General features: G+C 38.5%; 1 protein-coding gene across 4 annotated transcripts; it reads right to left on the reverse strand.

Annotated features, from left to right (window-relative positions):
* Positions 1-4431: 4431 nt before the first annotated feature.
* PRPF3 (pre-mRNA processing factor 3) lies at positions 4432-23091 on the reverse strand. 4 transcript variants are annotated; one of them, XM_043877122.1, is made up of 17 exons: positions 22960-23091; positions 21707-21798; positions 20555-20745; positions 19087-19217; positions 16975-17121; positions 15524-15607; positions 15088-15308; positions 14127-14433; positions 13256-13422; positions 12535-12614; positions 10580-10723; positions 9780-9879; positions 9494-9607; positions 8308-8426; positions 7956-8039; positions 6840-6901; positions 4432-4791 (listed from the first exon to the last, which is right to left on the reverse strand). In XM_043877122.1, exons 3-17 carry the CDS (start codon positions 20697-20699, stop codon positions 4645-4647), a joined length of 2052 nt encoding a protein of 683 aa, XP_043733057.1. In that variant the 5' UTR covers positions 20700-20745; positions 21707-21798; positions 22960-23091; the 3' UTR covers positions 4432-4644. The 4 variants fall into 4 exon arrangements, with proteins under 4 accessions (XP_043733057.1, XP_043733059.1, XP_043733058.1 ...); XM_043877124.1 differs by lacking the exon at positions 22960-23091 and adding an exon at positions 22837-22855; XM_043877123.1 differs by lacking the exon at positions 21707-21798.
* Positions 23092-23708: the final 617 nt, after the last annotated feature.

Consider the following 23708-nt stretch of genomic DNA (forward strand, 5'->3'; position numbering starts at 1 on the left):
CAGCCCACCAGCCTCCTCCGTCCATGGGATCTTCCAGGCAACAGTACCAGAGTGGGGTGCCATTGCCTTCTCCAGTGAGTGAGCATAGATATTAATAAAAGTCCAAGGACTGGGCTATCAGAAGCAAGTTTCAAAGGAGACAGAAAAGCAATGACCAGTGAAGGAGAACCCAGAAAGTAATATTCTGAAAGCCATGTCATGAAAGTCTGTTAAGGAGGGAGTAATTGTGTCAGATGTTGCTGCATAGGTTGCATGAGAACTGAGATAATCATTGAATCTGGGAAATACACTAGTAATTGGTAGGCTTGACAAAGGCTGTTTCCAGGAAGTGACTGGAGAGGGCTCTGGAGAGAATGGGAGAAGTGGCATTATCATATATAGACAACTCTTGCATGAAATAAAGGGGGAGCAGAGTAATGGATCTGAAGCTGGAGGGAAATGTGGGCTCACAGGTCATTTTTTTTCTAAGATGGAAGATAATTTACCTATTTTCAGATGCTATGGCTGATACACGATAGAGATGGGACAATTGCTGAATTGATTTCCTTGATTAAGTGGGAGAGGATAGATCAAATGTTAAATCCATAGACAGTTCCTTTCTTGTAACAGGAAGGTAGAGAATCTAGGTAGAAATTCCGGTAAGTTGATAGACTTGTTGAGCATGTGCAGAAATTCTCTTCAGTTGCTTTCTTTTCTCAGTGAAATATGTGCTGAGGAAGCACACTTTTAAGTCAAGATCTGTTAATTGCCAATTCCAGTGCACCGTTTACAGTCTCAACCCTTTTCTGTTAAGTACTGTAATGGTTTAAAGTAAAACACATAGAACCAGACCGCTCAGATTCAGACTCTGCCACTTGTCAGTGGCAATTTACTTGCCAGTGGCCAGAGGTAAGTTTCTTCATCTGTCTGTGGTGCTATAATTATTAAACGAGTTAATGCATGCAGCGCTCAAAGCAGCGCTGCCTGGCTTAGAAAGATTTGATGATGATGTTGATGTCAGCTATTATTATATTTAAATCTTTCTTAAATTCATTTCCCTTTCCTTCTATTATACAGTCTTTAATCAGATCCCACTAAATAAATGGCTTTTTCTGCCCATTGCTAGTTTTTATACACTTGGTTTGCCAAAGTTCCATCTTTAGCCCTTCTCTCATCTTTCTGCTCATTCTCTTTCAAAGGTTAAATTTATCACCTGCATTCACTTACAAAGTTATCCTGGTTATCTCTAATCTTACCTGTTGCAAGAGCTTCCCTCATAGCTCAGTTGGTAAAGAATCTGCCTGCAATGCAGGAGACCCTGGTTTGATTCTTGGGTTGGGAAGATCCCCTGGAGAAGGGATAGGCTACCCATCCCAGTGTTCTTGGGCTTCCCCTGTGGGTCCGCTGGTAAAGAATCCATCTGCAATACAGGAGACCTGGGTTGGGACGATCCCCCAGAGAAGAGAAAGGCTACCCACTGCAGTATTCTGGCCTGGAGAATTCCATGGACTATATAGTCCATGGGGTCGCAAAGAGTCAGACAAGACTGAGCGACTTTCACTTTCACCTAGTTATCAAATCCTATAGACTTCTACTTAAAAATTTCTTCCATAAATTCCCTTCTTTCCACCCCCTTGCCTTCTACCTAAGGGTTATCACCATTCTAATCAACTATGTCAACAGCATCATGATCAGCTTTCCTAGTCTCTGTTCAGCTTATATACATTACCAGTATATAATATCCTAGTTTTCCTTTACTCAAAAATCACAACCAAAAAACTTGTTTCTAGATTGTAGGTAACAATCTACCAAGTTAAGTAAATGCTCTAGCTTTGAAGACCATCCACAATGGTTCCAATCGCCCCAGTATTATCTCAAATACCTTTCCTCTGTGGTTCTTTGGGCTCCACTGTTTTTTCTTAAATGTATCTGTAATTTTCTATTTATGAATTCTGCCTAAAATGGCCTCTTCTATTACCAAAATTCCATCTATCTTTCAAGAGCTATCTTGAATTGTCTCTTTTATCTAAACTTCTCTGATCATTCCAACTGAATTTCTCTTTTGAACAGTAGCATTTTCTGCCCTGAATAAATTTGTTTACTTACAGTAATATTGCATTGAGTAACATGCAAAAGCACCCTAATTGCTAAATAGTGTTGTTGTTCAGTCGCCAAGTCGTGTCCGACTCTTCATGACCCCCATGGACTGATGCACATCAAGCTTCCCTGTCCCTCACTATTTCCTGGAGTTTGCCCACGTTCATATCCATTGACTAGGTGATGCAATTCAACCATCTCACCCTGTCACCATTTTCTCCTTCTGTCTTCAATCTTTCCCATCATCAGGGTCTTTTCCAACAAGTCAGTGTTAGTTATGACAAAATTCTTACCCAAAAATAATCATTGGTATATGCCAATGATACTGCCATTGTTCAAGATACTTCTGGAAATTCATCAAGGTAAGCCACATACAGGAAGGAAAAATCAGTCCAATTACTTTATATTTGCATTTTTAAACAAAGAAAGTTATTATCTATCTTAACCATATCACTTAATTCTCCATAACAAATTCCTAATGACTTTTAAAATTCTTACCAGAAGTCTATAGAGGACAAATAACTACCATTAACTAAAGATATATATTCAAACAGATTATGAAAGAAATTACTAAAGTCCACAAGGTATTTTAAGTGGTGCCAGCATCCCAAGATAGGAACTATTCTGAGATTAGCATTCATTTGAAAAGAACACATCTGTCCTTAACACCTGTTTCACAAATGACGTAGCGTATGTAGGGACTAAGTTTGGGTTCTAGTGAAATCTGGGTTCAAATTAAACTCCATCACTTACTAGCCATAACCTGGAGCAAATTATTTACTCTAAGCCTCAGATTTCTCACCTGTAAGATCTACTTTCCTCCTAACTCTGTTCTGATAAAAGAGGTAATGCTTACTGAGCAGTGCTCAATGTAGTATAGGATCAGGAAACTGAAAAAACAAACAAGTAACATCCTGAGACACAGGGAGTTAAAAAGACTTACTCAAGACAAGGATTAAGTCTCATTATGGGTAGTTTATAAAGAACATAAAACTCCTTTTAGTTCTTCAGCAAACAATACATTTTAGAAGCTGTGTATAAATTATTTACACACATTATTTGTAATAATTATAATAAAAGCAAAAGCACTCATTTCTGACGTTTTCTCCTGGATTTGCTTAAATCAAGAAATATAAAATATGAGTTCAGTTCTCTAGCTCCTAAGTCTCACAGACATAGGCTTCAAGATTTCTTCCTGCTCTAGGAGTTACTAATTTCATCTGTCTGCATTATGGTTCATCTCTAAAAGGGAGGTTGTTGCTTTTCCTTAAGGTCTTTTGCAGTCCTTTGTCTCTTTCCACCTTTTTTATCCTAGTACTCTAGAATATTGCCTTAAACTCCAACTAGGACCTAAAACATGTAACTTTTAAAATTTTAAACTTTTTATTTTTTGCTGTTTTGTAGGGCATGCGGGATCTTAGTTCCCTGACCAAGGATCAAACCCATGTCCTTTACATTGGGAGCACAGAGTCTTAACCACTGGACTGCCAGGGCAGTCCCCATATAACCTTTTAATTTTTTTCCCACATAACCTTTTTAAAAAGGGTTAATTTGATATCATAGACTGTTTTAACTTCTGGTCAAGCATTCATTCTCTGACACTACTGCCTAGTAAACTTCAGTTAGCAGGAAGGAGCTCTAATGGCTCCTGTGTACAATCCATTCTCAGTATGTCCTCAACAGGCAACATGAAATGGAAGGATATTTATGGTTAAGAATTTGGACTTCTTTGGACACTTATTCTGATCCAAATAATCCTAAAAAGAAACCAAAAGCATTAAGTGCTTAACAGAACTGCATCTTGTCAGATTCTTAGGGGGGTAAAAAAAGAAACTACACACTGTCTTTTAGAAAAGGATTGTTGTTTTTTTTTTAATTAGTAAAGAGAAGAAATAGGCTATATTCTCAAATCCTATTTGATTTTACAAACTGACCTATAACATCATCCTTGGACTCTCCCTGTGTCCATTTCACTCACAACACACATTCTCATATATTCACCTATGTGAGGAAGGGATTTCCTGTTAATGCTATTCAGCCAAGACCAGAAGTAATCTGTCAACCTTGTGATTACCCATTGAAGGTTAAGAGATAGACATTCCCTCTCCTCTATCCACTTAACACCTCTTCCTTCTTCACTCTGTTCCAGGAAAATGGTATTGATCACTTTTGCTCCAAGATGAGGTCAGGTTTCCAATATCCAATCATCCATCCATCCATTCATTCATTTATATATACATAAATATCAATGACAAAATTTTCTTTTTCCATAGCAATTGCTAGAAGTCTGGAGGAAAGATCACCTGAAGACCCAAACTCTGATACCTATGAGTGTGTGAAAAATATCATACTGACTTTAAAAATAACTCTTTAATCATATTCACATAAGAGGAATAAAGGGCAGCACCAGGCTGACTAGGGAAGGGAGCAAGGAGTTCTCCCTCTGTCCAAATGTCAGCCTGGCACCGTTCTGAGATCACACAAACAAGTCGGGCTGGGTTTGGAAGTAGAATAAGGGAGATGACTGAAGAGACAGGTAAGAGGGGAGAGAAAGGGCTTGCAGTAGTCTCAGTCGGTGGACTCCAACACAGATTCACTCAGCGCCAGGTCCCAGTAGTGCTCAGCCCCATGCTTTTTGAAATGCTCCCGAGCCATGTTCTCTGTAGGGCACTGTTTGAACTTCATCTCCCCAAAGCTCCGGTCTTTGGCTGTACCCTGGGAAAGAGACAAAATGTGTAATAGAAACATTGCAATTTCTAATTTAAATCAGATATAATAGTCCTTTACAAAACCTGGTAACATTGTGTAGCAATGTGTCTAGCTGAAAGTGATTTTATGGTAAAAACAATTCTAACTTCTACCCCCCTGGGTATCTGCTGAATTCTCATGACTTTCTATGGGTTTGTTTTTTTGACTGAAAGCAGGATTTCTGTGCTCTGGTGCCTGGATGGAAGAGTACGTCAGGAAAGACTATGGAAGATGAGACGGGATGAACTTGTTTCCCACCAGGCCTCTAGGACCTTTAAGGAGAAAGGTGTTAGAGGCTAAAAGGACTCTTTTCACAAGACTTAGTGAGATCTTCATATGAGCAGGAGGCTTTGGGGCCCAATGACAAAGAACAAACAGGGGTGAGCGAGAGAGAGGAATGGGCGTAAGGGGGGCTACTTGCAGACAACTACAACAGAAAGATACAGTACTTGGTGGAATCGTGTTCTCACCAAAGGCTGCAATGTCAGTCACAAATGCAACCTCAAGAGGCTTTTTAGGGACCAGATTCCAAAAAGGAGGCAAGAGCAGAACTTGGCTTGTTTCTCAATCTGAGAGATAATTCCTGAGTACTCTCAGAGATAAATGAAGAGAATTTTAAAGAGATGATGGGGCTGGAATATTAAATATGCAAGTGGGGACTTATGAGACACATAGTTATTATGGTTATTATCACCTAATTAGTATGCATAAATTGGGAGGAATCTGGGATAAGACAGAAGGACACATGAAAAACAATCAGTAGCAATTACCTATAGAGAGGTCTTAAGGAATCAGGGAGCTGCAAGGGACTATTTCAGTAAGGCTCTGTGTGGTTAGAATGTATTCTAATGAGCATTCTTTTGAATTAAAATATTACTTTTTTTGGCCACATTCTGGGGCATGCAGGATCTTAGTTCCCTAAGCAGGGACTGAACCCATGACCCCTGCAGAAGTGTGGAGTCTTAACCACTGGACCACCAGGGAATTCCCAAAGTACTACTTTTATAATAAATAACTGGTTCCTGAATATGAGCACATTTTAAAACTAGAAGATACTCATGTATTCAACCTAAAAGAATAAAATGAAAAAATTAAATCAACATAAAGGTAGAAAATACTTACAATGTATAAAATGTATTTTGAAGTGGTAATATAAAGGATTACTGCAGTATATCAAGTTAAGAATACAGTTACTGAGGAAAGAAACCTTTAGTGCTTCCTGGAGAAATAGGGTAATATTTTACACTCCACAAAGGGTGAATGATCCCTTAGTTCACAACTTGGCCTGAACAAGCATATTCACTTATTCATTCTTCAGAACTCATAGTGGTTCACTAAGAAAATTTTAGGGATGAAAGAATTGTACAACCATAAAAATGTTCCATTTAAACAGTGATTTAGTCACATTTTACGAAGCATCATTACATATAATTAGGTTTCCACCAAAAAAAAAAAAAAAAAAAATAGCAAAGGAAAATAATATCCACATTTTATAGACAAAAGCAACAGTATTTTAATTAAATGTTACTTAATTGCCCAGCTGCACTGCTAGTAAGTGATACTGCCAACTTAGTCAACTTTATATTCTTTTTTTTGGCCATGCCATGCATGATCTTAGTTACCCATCCAGGGATCAAACCCATGCCTCCTTCATTGGGAGTACAGCATCTTAACACTGGACCACCAGGGAAGTCTGCAACTTTATACTCTTAAGTCTAGTACTTCTCTCACTATATCCAAAGAAATACCTACAATTCATTTCCCTCTTTCCAAGTGTCATGTCCATGACTGTGAAATAAACACAGAATTTGTATTCTTGCCACCAGCTTTCCCCAGATGGCATAAACGATACACACATCAGTTTAACTAAAATATAACCAGGAAGGATTTGCTGCCAAATACTTAACAATGAATTCAAAAAAGAAGCACAAATTACTTAAGGGATTAGTTATTATTTAGAAACAGTCAGGAATTAGCTAAAGTTTTGCCTCACTGTTTAACAGAGGATCACCTACCTCCCAGACTAGTACACATTTGTTGGTTTTCTTCACAGCTTCCTCATCAGATTCCTCATCATCTGGAAAAGACAATATAGCTAAATCTTGCTCTAGACTTAGACTAGACACCAAGATTTAGGTTCCAAACAAACAGTATTCAAGCCTAGCCAAATTTCTTTTTAAATATTACCACTTTTTCTCATGTATTGGGATCAAATATCTTCTGTTACTCTTTATTTCCCCCCAATTAGACTGAATCTTCTATCAGGCAGGGATATTAATTAATTCAACAAACATGGATTGAGTATCAACTCTGTGTCAAGAGCTGTGCCAGGTACTGGGAATGACGAGATAAAAGAACAATAAAAACTTGTCCTAAGCGCTTCAGATGCCAAAACAATAAGGTCCATTCTCAAGGAGTTTTTAGTCTAATGAAGAAGGGCAGATATACGGAATGAAAATATCTTAGAACACTTGCAAAACAAAATACAGGTCAATTATCGTAAAAAGTGTACTTTAAGTACAAAAATACAATAAGGAAGACCATAAAGTATTAGAAGGCCAAAGTTATGAAATATAAGGTTCTCTGCACATGGTAAATACTAACCCAGTTCTTCAAAGAAGGAAGAATAAATATTGATGGAAGAATGATGGCCAAGAGGATGTCAAATAAATAAATACAAGAAAAACTTGGGCAACAGAAAAGTATATTTTTCTGAATGAAGCAGAGCTTTTTTTGGTCTAAAAATCTTTTTTGCCTTCAGTCCTTTAAAAAGCTTCTTATCAAAAAACTATACAATATAAAAAAAACTATACAATATAGACAATGCACATATGAGTGTGCAGCTTGCTGAAAATTCACAAACTAAATATACTCATGTAGCCTATATCCCCTTTCTGGGCTAACAGAGAAACCAACAAGTAGAAAGGCCTTAAAGGACAGGCAGGAGAATAACTAATATTCATACAGTAAATACCTTATGAATGTCTAGCATATTTAAAGTCCAAAAGGGTTTTTCTAAAATTCTTGAACATTATCTAGTATTTGCAAGAGTGTTAGAGAGAGGGAATAGATGAATGGACCGAGTACCATCCCACCCACCTCCCATTTAATCCCCTCTAACCCCCATTCACCATCTCCCTTTGTGTTAGATGTCTGTTCATCCCACTTTATCCGATGCAGCATGAGACGCTTAAATTTCTTCTGGGCCTTGGGGCCTAGAAACAAAGAAGAAGAATTTTGCCAGAGTTGTGGAAGACAATGGGGTAGAAGGAACCTCTGAGCTCACTCACGCTCAGACATTAATATGGTAGTTGAAGCAATCCCAGGAGCCACATCTTAGGTTCTTCTACTTCAATAAATAAAGAAACAGAGGCCCAAGATATTTAACACAGGTTTGACTCTAAAATACCATCTTTTTTCTCATTTCTCCCCACCATGCTAATCACTTCAAGGCCTAGGGTTGCCTCAAGTTTTCAGACTCACCCCCTTCCACTACTACCACGTTGACATCCTTGTGCAGTACCACCACCCCTGTCAGGTACAGCTGCCCAGCATTGGCCTCAATCTTGAACTTCTTGGCTGGGTTGCTCAAATTTCGAACTCTGGAGAAGGGAAAGTTTAGTTATGGGTTTCATTTTAGCACCAGTAGCTGACTGAATGGAATGGCAAATAAAGATGGATCCAAAATAGTTTTCTTTCTAAAAACAAAGGCATTTGGAGTAGGCAAATATACTAAAGCTTAACAGGTAGAATTGATGAATCTAGAAGTGTTTCTACTGTCTTAAACTTCTTCAAAGTCTAGCACAGTACACTTTACAACACTAGCAGGTAATCAGAATTTACTTTAAGAACGAAGGAGAGCTATTAATATACATCATCCAAAAAAGTTTATATGCTTGGTTATTCTTGACAATATAAAGATCAACAAATTCTTTGCCCTCTAGATGCTTATAATGTAAAGTAGTCACAATGCTATGCACGAAAATTTCTATAAGAATACATGAAAAACTGTTAGTGACAATTACCCATAGTGAGTGGTCCTGAGGATCAGAGACTAGGAAGGGGACTTTTTCAGTAAGTGTCCTTCTGTATTGCTAGAATGTTTTTATCTTAGTAAGCATTCACTACTTTTATAATAATGTACCATTTCTATAATCAAGAACTAGTTACTAAACATGAGCACATCTAAATAAGAGACATATACATACTTGACATAAAAGAGTAAAATGAAAACATTAAATCAATACAAACAGTAGAAAATAATTACAACACATAAAGTCCATTTTGGAGTGGAAATAAAACGATTACTACAATACATTAGGATAAGAATATAGTTAACTGAGGAAAAAAACTTTTAGTGTTTCCTAGCAAAACAGTATTTTATGCTTCATAAAGAATGAATGAGCCTTAGTTCACATCTTGACCTGAACATGCATATTCACATTCATTCTTCAGAACTAATATTAGTTCACTAAGACCTCAGAGATAGAAGAGTAAGTTTTTAACCCTCATCGCTGTAAAAGATCTACTAGCTCTTGATGTATACCAGGATCATTAAAGAGAGTGGAGTTGATGTTAGGTATGCTTTATACCAGTGATTCTGCCTTGAGCACTTGGAAAATGTTTTGGTTATTTCTAAGGGAAAGGCTGGCCCAGTCTGGACACCTACCTATATACAGATATGTGTACCCCCTGTGAAATGTCTTCTTTAAGCTTTTTAATTTTCTTGACCTTTCTCTGTTCTGCTGTAAGTTTTCGGGCAGCATTGGCCTCTTCATGCGCTCTGTCGTGACAGGAAGGACATCCACAAGTGAGAAAGGCATTGAAGATCAGAAGCAGGGCTGAGGGAAAGAGAGAGCAACGGAGAACTCTCCCCTCCCTCCAAATATGGATCCCCCAGAAGAGTTCGGGAAAGGTACTTGCCCTGGGTTTCCACCCAATCCCATGGCACTTACTTCTGTCTTTTTGCCATCTGAGCTCTGACATGGGCTTCTACCTTCGTGGGGTCTTGAACAGCTTCTGTTCCTAATACTCGCATCAAATTTGAAATTCTCACTGCAGCAAAGAGATGACAGAGATCAATCTTCTAAGTCACCACTCCAGCTAGGGTAATCTGCAATCTCTTCCTACCAATTCATACTGTTCACCTATTTCAAATCTGCTCAAAACTCACTTCCTCCAAATACTTCTACCTTGAAAGCCCATTCAATTAATTCAGCATTTGCAGGAGGTAAATTAATATCAATAATTGGTATACATTTACTCACACTGCTTGAAAATTTGTGAAAGAAAACAAACTTAATTTTGTTAGCATTTTTCACTTTCATTGTAGCATTTAGTGAAAGATCCTATACATAACAGTGCTCACTCAAAATACTACTAACTGATACTGGAAACTATAGGAGTGAGGTTTTTTAAACTTCATTTTCATTTTTTAAACATTTAAGAATTATGTATACAACAACTCTGAGCAAATACTCCAACTACTATCTCCATAAACTTCAAGACTGTTATTCTTCCAGGAAGGTAAGAATGTTAAATGGTCAATATTACTTATGAAAAAGGCTTAAATGACCTCTACAATGACTATGTTGACCTGATTTAATAAAGACAGTAGAAAATTTGGGAAAGGACAAACCAATGAATGATTCTGAGAAACAAAAAGCATTCAAATATAGAGAGATACTAAAAGTTCCTCTAGAATGACAGGAAGAAAAACTTGCCACCATTTCTTCCCTGCCTCTAAGATCTGTACCTTTGGGTTCTGGAGGAGGCATCAGGCCCAGCCTGACCTTCTCTTGTAGCTCCTTCTGCGCTTCCCTCCTCGTCTGCCGTCGAAGTTTCTTCTGTTCCTTCTTGGTCAGATATACTCCCAGAGTAACTGGTGTGTCATTGTCAACTGTCAGGCAGAGAAATGAATGTGCCAAAGCAATAAGCATATTACAGGGATATAAGTGAATATCAATCACATTAAAAAGAACTTCACAGCAACACAGATGGACCTAAAGATTGTCATACTGACTGAAGTAAGTCGGACAGATAAAGACAAATATATAATGCTTACATGTGGAACCTAAAAAAAGAGTACAAATGAACTTATTTTTTAATAAAACAGTTATAGCCGCTGAAAACAAACTTAAGGCCACCAGGGACTAAAGGGGAGAGGGATAAATTAGAGGACTGGGATTGACATATATCCATTACTATATATAAAGTAACTAAGGATCTACTACATAGCACAGGGAACTCTACTCAATGCTCTATAATGGCCTATATGAGAAAGGAATTTAAAAAACAGTGGGTTTATGTATAGATGATATACTGTGCTGTACACCTGAAACTAATACAACATTGTAAATCAACTATGTCCCAAAAGAATTTTTTTTTAAAAAAGGACGTTTAGCTTGTTTTTAGTTATTTTTAGGTCATGATAGTAGTATTACGGTTATGTTTTTATTAAGTATTCTTGGAACTACCCTGGTAGTACAGTGGCTAGGACTCTGTGCTCCCAATTCAGGAGGCCTGGGTTCAATCCCTGGTCAGGAAACTAGACCTCACATGGTTCAACTAATAGTCTGCATGCCGCAACTAAGACCTGGTGCAGCCAAACAAATAAATAAATACTTATAAAAAAAAACGAGTAAAAAGTATTCTTTTCTTTCATGAGTCATGTTCTAACTTGTTTTTCTTTAAGCAACTGAACCCTTTAATAAACTGAAATGTGGCAGATATGGAAAAAAAGATTAGAGCTGCTCTGACTGCTCTGTGTGAGGATTTGGGGTAGGCAGAGGGTATCCAGAATCCCACTTGGATCCTACCTACTAAACCTCAAGGTGTCTATGGAATCCAACTTGAAAACCACTGGCCAAGATGATGAAATTTCTAATTTAAGAGTTACAGGGACTGGGAAAAATCCTCTGGGCTCCCAAGTCAGATTTATTCAATTTACTAAAACAAATAAAACTCCCTACATTCTTCTAATGATTCACACTGAAGACAACTAAATAGATTCTGATTAAGTACAATTCAGTGTTTATTACCTTTTTATTTATCTCAAAGTCTCAAGCTATTTTTCTGAATTTATTAGAGATCCTGATAAACAAATTTACTGAGTAAAAACTAACCTCTGTTCATCTCAAGTCTGATGTAAGTATTAGCACCTTCTGTGATCACTTGAAAAAGGAATGTCGGTTAGTGTTATCTCTACATATGAGAAAATTCTGTATTGTAGTGATTTATCCAGGGATTTCAGGTACAACTAAAACCCATCTCCTCTGACTAAGCCAACAGACTTTCACTACAAAACACATAAACAGAAAGGCTGAAGACAAGGCAGACTGAAGATGGCAGGGGTTTAGTGGTGGTGTGCTAGACTGGAGTTGGGAGTCAACACTACTGCAAAAGCCCAATTTGAAATACAGATATACATCAGTGAGGCCATCTATGGTTTAGACCTCAATGCTCTATAACAGCTGCACTGTCCAATACTGTAGCCACTAGCCACATGTACTATTTAAATTAAAACTGAAAAAAAATTTAAAAATCAGTCCCTCAGCTATATTAGTGCAACTCAGTTTTCAAGTTCTCAGTAGTCATGTGTGAATAGCAGCTATAGTACAGACAGCCCAGACAGAGATTACATCCATTATCACATAAATTCCTATAGGCTAATACTTCTCTAGGGCTTTGACTGAGTAATCTCTACATTACCTGGAGGGTTGAGCTGGGCTGGATGTTCAACAAGATTTGTGATTCCAAAATAATCTTCTCTCTTGGGATTTTCCTCTGTACTAAAATTGGAGGAAGAAGGGAAAACAGGATATGTGGGTAGAGACGATTCCAAGAGAGAGGCAATCTCAGAAACACAATGAAAAAATCCACTCTCCATAGTGGATTCTCAACCTTTTTTTTCTACCCTAACACATTTAACAGATACCATATTCTATCATTAGTAACAATAATTATCTGGGACAGTGGTTGACAAAGGAGGCATAAGGAAAGGCTGAGACACAGTCTCCTTAAGTCATGTATTAGAATAATGGAGCAGATATGATTAAAGCTCTCTGAATGTTTCTTACATGTTTTATTTATCATTCTCTCCCTCACCAAGAATCCTTTCTCTCTTCTAGGACTGGATCTTTAATATATGTAAACATCTGTTATAAGTAGCAAAAGAAGGTAATTAAGAAAATGAATATGCTAAAAACACTAACAATGTATAACAAAGCAAGCAGAAAATATTTGTGTCCAATCCTCCTACACTGATTGACCCAAAAAACTAAAAACAACCCACAGAACACATTCTTTATAAGCATATGAGCTTGTATATGGTTATGTTTGCCTTAGATTTAAAATTTTTATGTAATGCATGAATACCATCTTTCCCATTAAAACTCTAGTCTTCATAAAAGGTATTAACCAACAAACTCACAGGTCAAAGCCATTGGGGATGATGTAAGAGTCCCACCACTCAATTTCAGGGATGTCGCCTTCCTTCAATTCCTTCTTAGGAGCAATGAGGGCCAGTCTAGTTGAAGTATGAATGCCTGTTTTTCGAGCAGCCTGTGAGATCTCTGCCTGCAGCTTCTCTAGTTGAGCCTAAAGACAAGGTAAGACAAGAAGATAAATTAGAATCAAAGAAAACAGGGAAGCAGTAGAATCCCAAAACTTAAAACACTCCCTTGTTGAACTCTTTACATCTAACACAACAAATTCAGATTTTCTGAAAGCTAAGAAAAAAGAGCTGTTCTGCTTTACTTTACTCATTACTTGGTTGATTTCCATATATTTGGCTCTCATTATCACCCCTCTATCCCAGTGTGTGCCTGCAGCAAATATGTAGAAATGGAATTTTATGGAAAACTTCTGAGATGATGAAAACAAGAAGGTAAAAGTCATTGAATATATGGTCAATTAAACTATCCAGGAATGTGGATTGTCTGCAGCAAATTTTAACAGCAGGCTAGCTTTCCTCAGATGTCCTGAGGTTTCTAAACAGTTTCCCTCCACTGACTGTTGTATGTAGAGAATTTTCAAATTCAATTTCCTTTTTACCTAAGTAGAATGTAAGTAACTAAAAAAAAAAAAAAAGAATGTAAGTATCTGAGAAAACAAATCACTAAAATTCAAGTATTCCAGGAATAAACACAGTATTTTAAAAATTACTTATTGCTTTACTACTCATTTATCTAATTGCCAAAAACAGAGAGAATTAAGTTGACAGTATTTCAGGACTATATTCAGTTTCCTTTGTCACCTTCCTAACTTATTCAAATTTCTAGATTTTATTCTAAGCCAGATACCTTTGTCCGTAATCGTTGGGCAATCTTTTCAAATTTGCCCTTGTCATGGAATTTAAAAGTGCGTCTCTGGCGCTGGGAAGGGGCAATTGAGACTCGTGGATCAAAAAAGGTATTAGATTCCATGTCTTCTGATGGCTTTTCTTTTAGCTGTTGCTTGAACTGTTCTCTCTTCACAGCCCGAATATTGGCCTTCAGAGTCGGCATTCTGTGTGTCAGCTCAATCTCCTTGCCTGTTGCATCTACAGTTCGACCTTGTTCATCAAGAATCAGTGGTGTAGGTTTAGTTTGATCTTTTAACTCCACCTTCCTGAAAAATAGCCCAAAAGAGGAATAAATCCCATATAAAACAATAAGGCAGGTAAACAGACAAAAAATACAAACAAATCAAAACCCACCGGAGACAATTAGGTTACAAAGTTCTAAGGAATATAAACCCATCAATGAATAATAACATCTTGACTGAATATACAAAGCTGGACAGTTGAGTATGGAGTATAATCAGATGAAATGAACTTACAAATTACAATGGCAAGAAGTTGGAATCCTATCATTCTTTACTCCTGAATTCTTGAGTCAGGGAATTGCAAACCAACTGAGGTGCTAAAAATAAAGCCTATCACCTTTACCCAGTTGCAGAGAACTCTCATATCTGGTCTCACTCAATGTGGTTTAATGGAAATAGCTCTTGAATTAGGAACCAGGAGACCTGATCCTATTCCTAGCTCCAATACTGGAGGAATAATCTTAATTTTAGTTCTACCAATCATAAAAAGAAGATAATTAAACTCTGCAACAAGGAAACCAAGAGAATAAATTCAATTGGTATTTACTGAACATACGTAAGAAATATGAAACTAAGAAATGACTTAAGTTCCTTGGAAGAAGAGGATCAGTAACACTCAAAGGTATTTACTGCTTCTCAAGCTTCTGAAAAAATGAGTTCCATGAAATAGATACTCACGGGGGAGCAATGCCCATAGCATGGAGATTGGCCAGGCCCACCATGTTGGCATTGCCGATGAGCCCTGGCTTCAGTGCCAGCTGGGCTTGGATGCGGGCTTGTAGTTCAGCTGCTTTCCTTGCCTTCTCTATGGCATCATTCATGAAAGTGGCGGCCTGGGAGGGCTGAATAGTGTTGCCAATTGGAAGTCGCTCTGGTTGGGAGGATGAAGGAGTCTTTGGCTGTGAGATAGAGAAAAAGAAATCAGCATCAGAAAAAATTAACATAGGCAGACAGATCTCTCTCTTTTACACATACACAAACACACACACACACACACAGCGGGTAAATTGAGGGTGGAACATGCAGTCATTTTCTGGACTCTCATTTGAGTGGGTGGCAAGAAAAGAATTCTGTGTTTAACAGTCTTCTTTTCAGAGAAACTTGGTTACAATACCTGAGGTGTAGGGGGGCTAATGAAGCTCAGTTGCTTTTTCCTTTCCTCAATTTGCCGTGTTGCTGCCTCCATCATCTGTTTGATCTGCTCTCAGTGGGGTAAAAAGTTGGAAAACAGTTAACACCTCTTTTTTATTTCTCCCATACAGGTTCCTAAACTCAAAGGGCTTTTAGGTCTAGAGAAACTAGTATTTTTTGAATGATCCCATCATATTCTGCCTGTACCACAGGCTAGCAAATTTAGTTTACACAGTTAACAGATAAGGTTACACAGTTGATCACTGGAATTTTTCAACCTATCTTCCCAAGGCAGGACTGGCATGTTAAGTAGTAACACAGCTTGATGAGTAAGACTCTGGAGTCAGGGAAACCCGAGTTTCAATCTTAACTCTTCCATTTAATGCCTCTGTGACCTTGAACATGGTATTTAATTCTTAAATCTCCAAGTGTCTAAAAGGAGTAAAAACAGTACCTACCTTACAGGGAAACTGTGAACATTTAAATAATGCATGCAAAACTAATAGAATCCATAAACATTATTATTATACTTAAAAAAGAAAAAAAAAAAAAAACTATTGGTCCCTGAGTTCCTAGTCTGGGTAACCAGAGTCCACTTGCTTCCTAGTGGAGACTTGGGACCCAGGAGACTTGCTTCCTAGTCTCCATAAATCCCTTTCTCTGTCCTAAGGAAATTCAGAAAAATAAGCTTTGAGAACATGATCAAGTAACTCTTCTTGAATTTTCCAAAAGAGTCTGCTGTCAAGGTGCTTCAAGGTTATTTTTTAAAATTTATTTTTAACAATTTCTTAAATAGTGACATATTTACATGGATTAAATTGCAAAAAGTACAAAAAGTATACTCTGAAAATATTTACTATTTATATGGTATCAGAATTTTTAAACAATGCCCATTTTAAATACACAGATAATTTCTATTAAAAAAAAATAGAAGTCAATCCGAAATTATTTAAGTGGATTAAGCTTTCTGCATTATATTATTTGGAAATTTTTCTCTGTCATCATGCTGAATTCTAATTATTTCAATAATTTTCTTAATGACACAGTGAGGTAGATATCTGTGCAAATGATGTATGTAACACAACCTTCCTTGCCATATAATAGGTGCTCAAAATGCTATCTCAATAGCTTTCAACCGGGCTGTTGTTGTTGTCATTCAGTCACTAAGTCACGTCCGACTCTGCAATCCCATGGACTATAGCCCGCCAGGCTCCTCTGTCCATGAGATTATTCTGGCACGAATACTGGAGTGGGTTGCCATTTCCTTCTCCATTCAACTGGAATCTCTTCTGATTAAACCAAGAAATGGTGAAACATAAAGCAGAAAAGAAAATTTCCCCAATGCTAACATTTAGTTTAAATTAAGGACACAGTAAATCTATCTCTTTCTTCTTCAACTCTCAAAACCACCACTTCCAGTTCTTAACTACTAACCTGGAGCTTAGTCAGCATGCCAGGACTCTCTGAAGGAGGCCCAGGGATCACTTCTGGCTCCTCTTCTACCTCCTCAAAACGGGGTATCCGTCGCTTCTTTACTCCTGATGATTCCTTGGAGATCTCAGAGTCATCACCAAACACTTCCTAAGGGAACCCAAGGTGAAAGAAGAGTTGTATCCTTGCCCATGGGAGAAGGGAAGAACAATCCTAGTCCTTATTAGTATTATCTGGCTTTTCCCAGAGTCTTCTATACCCTCCACCAAATGGACCATCTCACCCATCTCAACTTCATTCTTTTCCTACTCCAGTCAAACAAATTTCATCCCCATATTCTTATAAACGTTCCCATCCCAAGGTCTTTGCAAATCTTACTGCCCACATTGTAATTATCTCCCTCAATTTTTCCCCCAATCCAAACCTTGCCTAAAACTCACCTCCTCCAGGAAGTTTTCCTCATTAACAATCTCATCCCACTCTGATCAAACTGTTGTTTTACATCCTTTTAGCACTTAAGAACTTGGTTCATACTAGGTAAAATTACATTGTTGATATTTGCTTGCCAAGTGTTAAGTTTTTCAATGTCACTATGTACTTTCTCCCAACTAGCGTCTAAGCTCTTCCAGGATAGGGGTTTTCTCTCTTCTTCATTATTCCCCAATAACACTTTGTTCTCATCTAACAGTGGGAACTCAAATATGTTGACTAATTTGTAGGATGAACTTAACAGGACCAAGAGTGGCCAAGTGGAAGGGACAATGGGAAAAAGCAAATGTACACACCGGTGGTAGGCTTTGGGTGACATCCCCTCTTCACTAGGAGGGCTCGTGTTTTGCAAGGACATATCCTCGGCCAGGGGCGAGCGCTTCCTGGAACTCCTACAGTTCAAGAAAAAGGACTCTCCCATAATATATTGTGTGGGATGGGGACTGAATGGACCAAAATGGGACCCAACTCCCAAGGCTATCTAGATTTCCTTCAAGAAACCATTTTTATTAATCCCACCCAATGTAGTCACTTTATTTGTAGCAGGCCCTCAGCACTTATACAGTAGCATGTCCTACCAAAAACATAATCTTCACTCTACAGATCTGTGAATTTCTCCTTAAGTGTAACAAAATTCAACTAAGTCTGAAATTTTATAGTCAACCTTAAAATTTCCATGAAAACTGCTACTTGGATTTTATAATTTTTGTGACTGTATTTTGTTCTGCCCTCCCATCCCCAAACCCATGAACTGCAAATTCCTTTAAGGCAAGGACTATCTTTCATTCCTCTGATCACCCTGCAAACCCTAAACACAAACAGCACACAAATTTCTATATCTCTTGGTTCCACAGCCTAGTCAGGGACCAAACAGACATTGCTTATTCATTCTTGTGCCTCAGGAAAAGCAAAAGGATAGCCAAGGAATCAAAAGCACTTTAGAAGGTTTGATGGAAGTCACAGAAAAGATTTCAATAGACAGACAGAGAAAAGAGATAGATCAGCTACTTGACACCGTTAACACTGAAAGAGACCATGACCAATCAGCAGCTACCGGATAAAAAGTGAAGAAAGTGAGGGAATAATGATGGTCCCTTTAAGTATTCCACTTATGGGGACAGGTGGCTGGCAATATGCTATACAGCAAAGAGTAGGTCCTCAAGACATACGGTAAAAAGTGAGTTCTTAGGTATCCCATCTACAAGTCATTCCAGAGAAATATCTGAAAAGCAGGAACAATGAGGTCTATAGCTCAGGGAGCAGTGAAGTCACATTCTGAAGCAATCTATTAGGCCTCAGGTAAATCAAAGCATAAAATCTTAAAGTAATCAATTTACTTATTTTTTTTTAAAGGAGATTTAGGGAAGCATAAGAACCAAAACTCCTAACTGTATATGAAAAAGAACAAAGCAACCAACTGTTTTCTTGGAACATTTTAACCCATGAACTTAGGCAGTTCATCACCGTAAGATGGCGATAATACAAGTTCACCCCCTCTACTTCTATGTCTAAGTACCTCTCTTAAACATCAGGTATTCTAATAGTGGATATTAAAGTGTGAGCCAGGTAAGCTCAGCAAATTTGTTACCGTTCAAAACACTCATCAGATAGTCAACTGTAACCTACCTTTAGCTCTCGTTTCCTGCTCCGGTCACTGCTGGACTTGGAATGCCTAGAGCTTCGGCCTTCCTCCACAGCTTCAAACAGTTTGTCCACAAATCGGAGAGTAGAATCATCAAGAAAAGGTTTCAGATGGTCTGACAGGAAAAAAAAGAGGTGGCAAGGTTGAAAAGGTAAGAGTATTTCGTCCAAATACCAACACTGGAATTTTATGCCTAGGAGGGAGGGAAATGCTTTCTTAAGTTTTTTGTAGGATTCTCATAAATTCTCTTACATGAATGATTTTGCCCCATGAGATAAAAAAATACAGTTTTAATTTTTTGGACTAGGAAGTAGCAGAGCCACAGCAACTTGTTTAGGTTGAGCATCAAAGTTTAGGATGAATAACCACTATAACTTTTCCTAAACTGCAAGCTGGAGGAGACAAAATCTACTTCCTTCAATTTTTTAAATGTATTTTATAGAGACTTCTATATGTTTAGATGTTGACCTGAATATACCCATCTGACTTTAGCATATTTCCTAAGTAAACATAATTTAGGTAACTCAGTACAGCGGTCAAAGGAAATCAGTCTGAGATTCAAAACATGTCACAAATAGCATTAAAAAAAATTTAATTATTTAAGCTATTTCCATTATAATGGAGAGTGAAAAAGCCACCTTAAAACTAAATATTAAAAAAAAACTAAGAGAATGGCATCCAGCCGCATCATTTCACAGCAAATAGAAGGGGAAAAGGTAGAAGCAGTGACAGATTTCCTCTTCCTGGGCTCTAAAATTACTGCAGATGGTGACTGCAGCCATGAAATTAAAAGACATTTGCTTCTTGGCAGGAAAGCTACGGCAAATCTAGACAGTGTGTTAAAAAGCAACGACATCACTTTGCTGATGAAGGTCCATATAGTCAAGGCTATGATCTTTCCAGGAGTCATGTACGGTTGTTGAGAGCTGGACCATAAAGGCAGAAAGCTGAAGAATTGGTGCTGGAGAAGATTCTTGAGAGTCCCTTGGCCAGCAAGGAGATCAAACTAGTCAATCTTAAAGGAAATCAATCCTCAGTATTTCATTTAGGATCCACGCTAAAGCCGAAGCTCCAATACCCTGGCCACCTGATGTGGACAGTCGACTCACTGGAAAAGACCCTGATGCTGGGAAAGATTGAAGGCAGAAGGAGAAGATGCCAGCAGAGGATGAGATGGTTGGATGGCATCACCAATGCAACAGACATGAACTTGGGTAAACTCCAGGAGATGGTGAGGGACAGGGAAGCCTGGCGTGCTATAGTCCATTGGGTTACAAAGAGTCGGACACAACTTGGCGACTGAACAACAACAATTATAATGCAAGAAAAAATAAAATGTGGCCTGACCTTTTTTCAGATGCTTCTAACACAGAGAATTTGGGGGAAGTTCAAAGTAGCATTTGCAGTCATCCAACATGTTAAGCCAAAAGATTCAGAAAGATTCATACATACCAGCTGCTTTCTTCTTGTCCATGCCCTTCCCCACACAGTTCAGTGCTGCTGTGACCACTGTGGGCTCTGAGAAACCCAGCACCCTCTTCACTGTCTTCTCTATCCATGGTTTCAGTTCATCCAGCTCCCTCTTAGATAGCGCCATTCTTTGGGAAAAGGAGGATAGCTCAAAACAGGATTCAATACTGCACCTAAAAAGAAATCAGTAAAGTTAGAGGACAGGAAAAGACTAAAATGACCCCAGGCAATGATTAGTATATCAGGAATGCTTTCCCCACTGCTATTCTCAATCCTGGGCAAGTTCTTCTAACTTCATTTCAAGCCAAATACTTTCAACGTATACTTCAAAACAGAAAGAACTACATTCTGTTTGATTTTTACCCCTAACTCAGTAATATCATCAGCTAATCAATGAAATCTGTGGAATAAACAAACCAACCCTTGGGAAGAACCTAGTCTGAGAAATGAGTTCTAGCTTCTTTTCTGATTATCATATTCAACAAGGACTGTCAAACATATAACATGAAAACAAGACTGAAAAAGCCCACTCACAGGCCAACTTTTCTATTCTTCCTACTTCCAGGCAGGCATTCCTTAACCCAGGGCTTCTTTTAAGGAACACAAATAAGAGATGGCTTATCCGGGTTACATCTTACATTAAAGCTCCTAATCCTCAAGACTGTTCTGTCATATTTCTCTGTATTCATTGTCATCCCAGTGGGAATTCTGTACCCAGATCCTTTTCTCTTTTGTTCTACAGGGTCTTTGTCATAAGTAATCCCTCAGTTCAGAAAAGGTTACCCTTTTCATATGTATATGAAAGGCTGATTCATTCTGCTATACAGTAGAAACTAACACAACATTACAAAGCAACTATACGCCAATAAAAATTAATTAAAAAAAGATTACCCTCATTTTGGATGTACTCTTTTCACCTTTACCTTTATTCTTCTACTTTTTAGCTTAATAGAGAAACCATCATACAAGACTCTACAACAATCTGTTATTTAACGCAAATCAGTACAATTCTTAAACTACTCATGCTTACAATCTTATCTCCTACTGAAATCTCAAAACTCTACATGAGCAGAAAGAAAATTTTATTTCCATAATTTCCTCCATACTGTCTAAAAGACAATAAATTAGACTGACCTCAATTCCAAGTTAACCTCCTCCCAGAAGTGCCACACATCAGGGTTCGATCTGGGTGTCAATTTTTCAAGATGTTTTAAGACATCTTTTCCCTAAAAGGTACAGCTTGATTAACTTCTACATTGTTGGCAAGTTTATCCTCTAGAAGACCTATTGCTAAATAATGTATATAATTTTGGTATAACCATATGAAACTAGTAGCTTAAAGTCATGAAACTAGAGGTGAAGCATTTTGTGCCTCAGTGGCATGTAATATGAATAAATCTGCAGTGGCTTTATTTACCCATCAGGAGATAGCAGTATAGCCTATCAATCTCAACATGTTAACAAGAAGCATATTCAGACACCATAGAGTGAAGAGCTCACACACACCTCTACCATTTACCAGCCTTCTGACAAGTAATTTCTCTGAGTCTCAGTTCACTCATCCTACAAAGTGAGGACAACTGTCATTCTTATAAGGCACTTAATTCATTCAATAAATATTTATGCATACCTAGTAAGTTTCAGGCAGCCTACTGAGTGCTGAGAATACACACAACGGTGAACAAGACAGACAAGAATTCTTGCCTTAACAGAATTTATATTCCACTGGAACTGAATCATAGGCTAGAAAGAGTAAACAATTTGAAAATCCAGAGCTACAAATGGGGCATCACTCTATTAGATGAAATGTGTGCCCAAGCATTATACTAACAAATGTACACAACTTCAACCCATTCCTCCATAAGATAACGGTGCAAACTAAACAGCCAATGGGCAAAATAAAAGTTCGAAACAGTAACGAGCTTTGTCACTAATCAATTGTTCAACAGTAACTGCGTGGGGTAGGGGTGGGGTGTGGTTCTGGTGTGGAAGGAGAGGAAGGCAGAATGATCTCTGAATGAGCAGGGAACAGAACTTAATCTTCTGAAGGATTTTCTTTCTCTGTGTTCTTTGCTACAAGTCGAATTTCATCCTTGAAACTCCCATTCGTTTCTTTTTTGCTCATCCCGTCTCTCTGACCAGCCCCCACTCGCCTGTTCTACCCCAACTCCTCATCTCAGTGCGAGTCCCCTCAGCTCGTCCCTTTCCCGCCCCCGCCCTTCCCCTCTCAAACAACCTCATTCCAACCCGTTCTCCCACAGAACCTTGTTCTTTTCTCAGCTTCCTTTCCGCTGAACCTTCCCGCCTCTGTCCTTCTCTCGAACTGAACCCTACCCCAAACACTAGGACAACAGGATACCCGCTCCGGGCCCCGGGCCACTACTCACCTCACAAACTTCAGCCCCTGAGACGGAGCCCGAACGTTACACCGGAACCGGAAACCCTCTGGCCGCCCTATGGCCTGCCGTCGCTACCGCCACGGCCGCCGCCACGCCGCGGTCCCACAACGCGTGACGAGGGAGGGTGGGGCCGCCGGTTCGCGCAGCCGTAGTGGCTACTTTCCGCCCAGAGAGGGAGCGCATGCGTAGCGGAGCCCGAAAGTTTTACGTTGGCTAGATCCTCGCCTCATCGGTTTGCCCAGGTAAAGGTGTGCAACGTTAGTGTTACCTGAAGCATAAATTGGGCTGCCTGTAGTATTCCTAGTGTGGCGAATAAGTACACTACGGTTTTGCTAGAACTAAAAGAAGGGCTTTTGCGTTTGGGCTAAACCCGGTCTTTCTAGTACAAAGTAAAGCCTCCAAGAGTCGTGATCCCTAGCATTAAGGATCCCTAGCATCCCCTCCTTAGCTTTTGTCCCTAACTTAACAGTGGTGCCAGAGATCATGGTAGCCCCTCCCCCCTTTTAGTGTTGTTTTTTCTTCTCCCTTCCATTCTTTCACGGAACAAATAATGACTATCTATTACTATATGTCATGCATCCACTGAGATTCAGTATTACTTAATGATTTAAGCAACAGCACGAGTTTTAAAGCCGTCTGTATTTATATTCCAGCTCTCCCACTCATTATCTGTGACATTAGGCAAGTTCCTTAAGCTGTTTCCTCACCTGTAAAAAAAAAAAAAAAAAAATCCACCT

The sequence above is a fragment of the Cervus elaphus genome, chromosome 20 (assembly GCF_910594005.1).
Source record: "Cervus elaphus chromosome 20, mCerEla1.1, whole genome shotgun sequence".
Classification (NCBI taxonomy): Eukaryota; Metazoa; Chordata; class Mammalia; order Artiodactyla; family Cervidae; genus Cervus; species Cervus elaphus.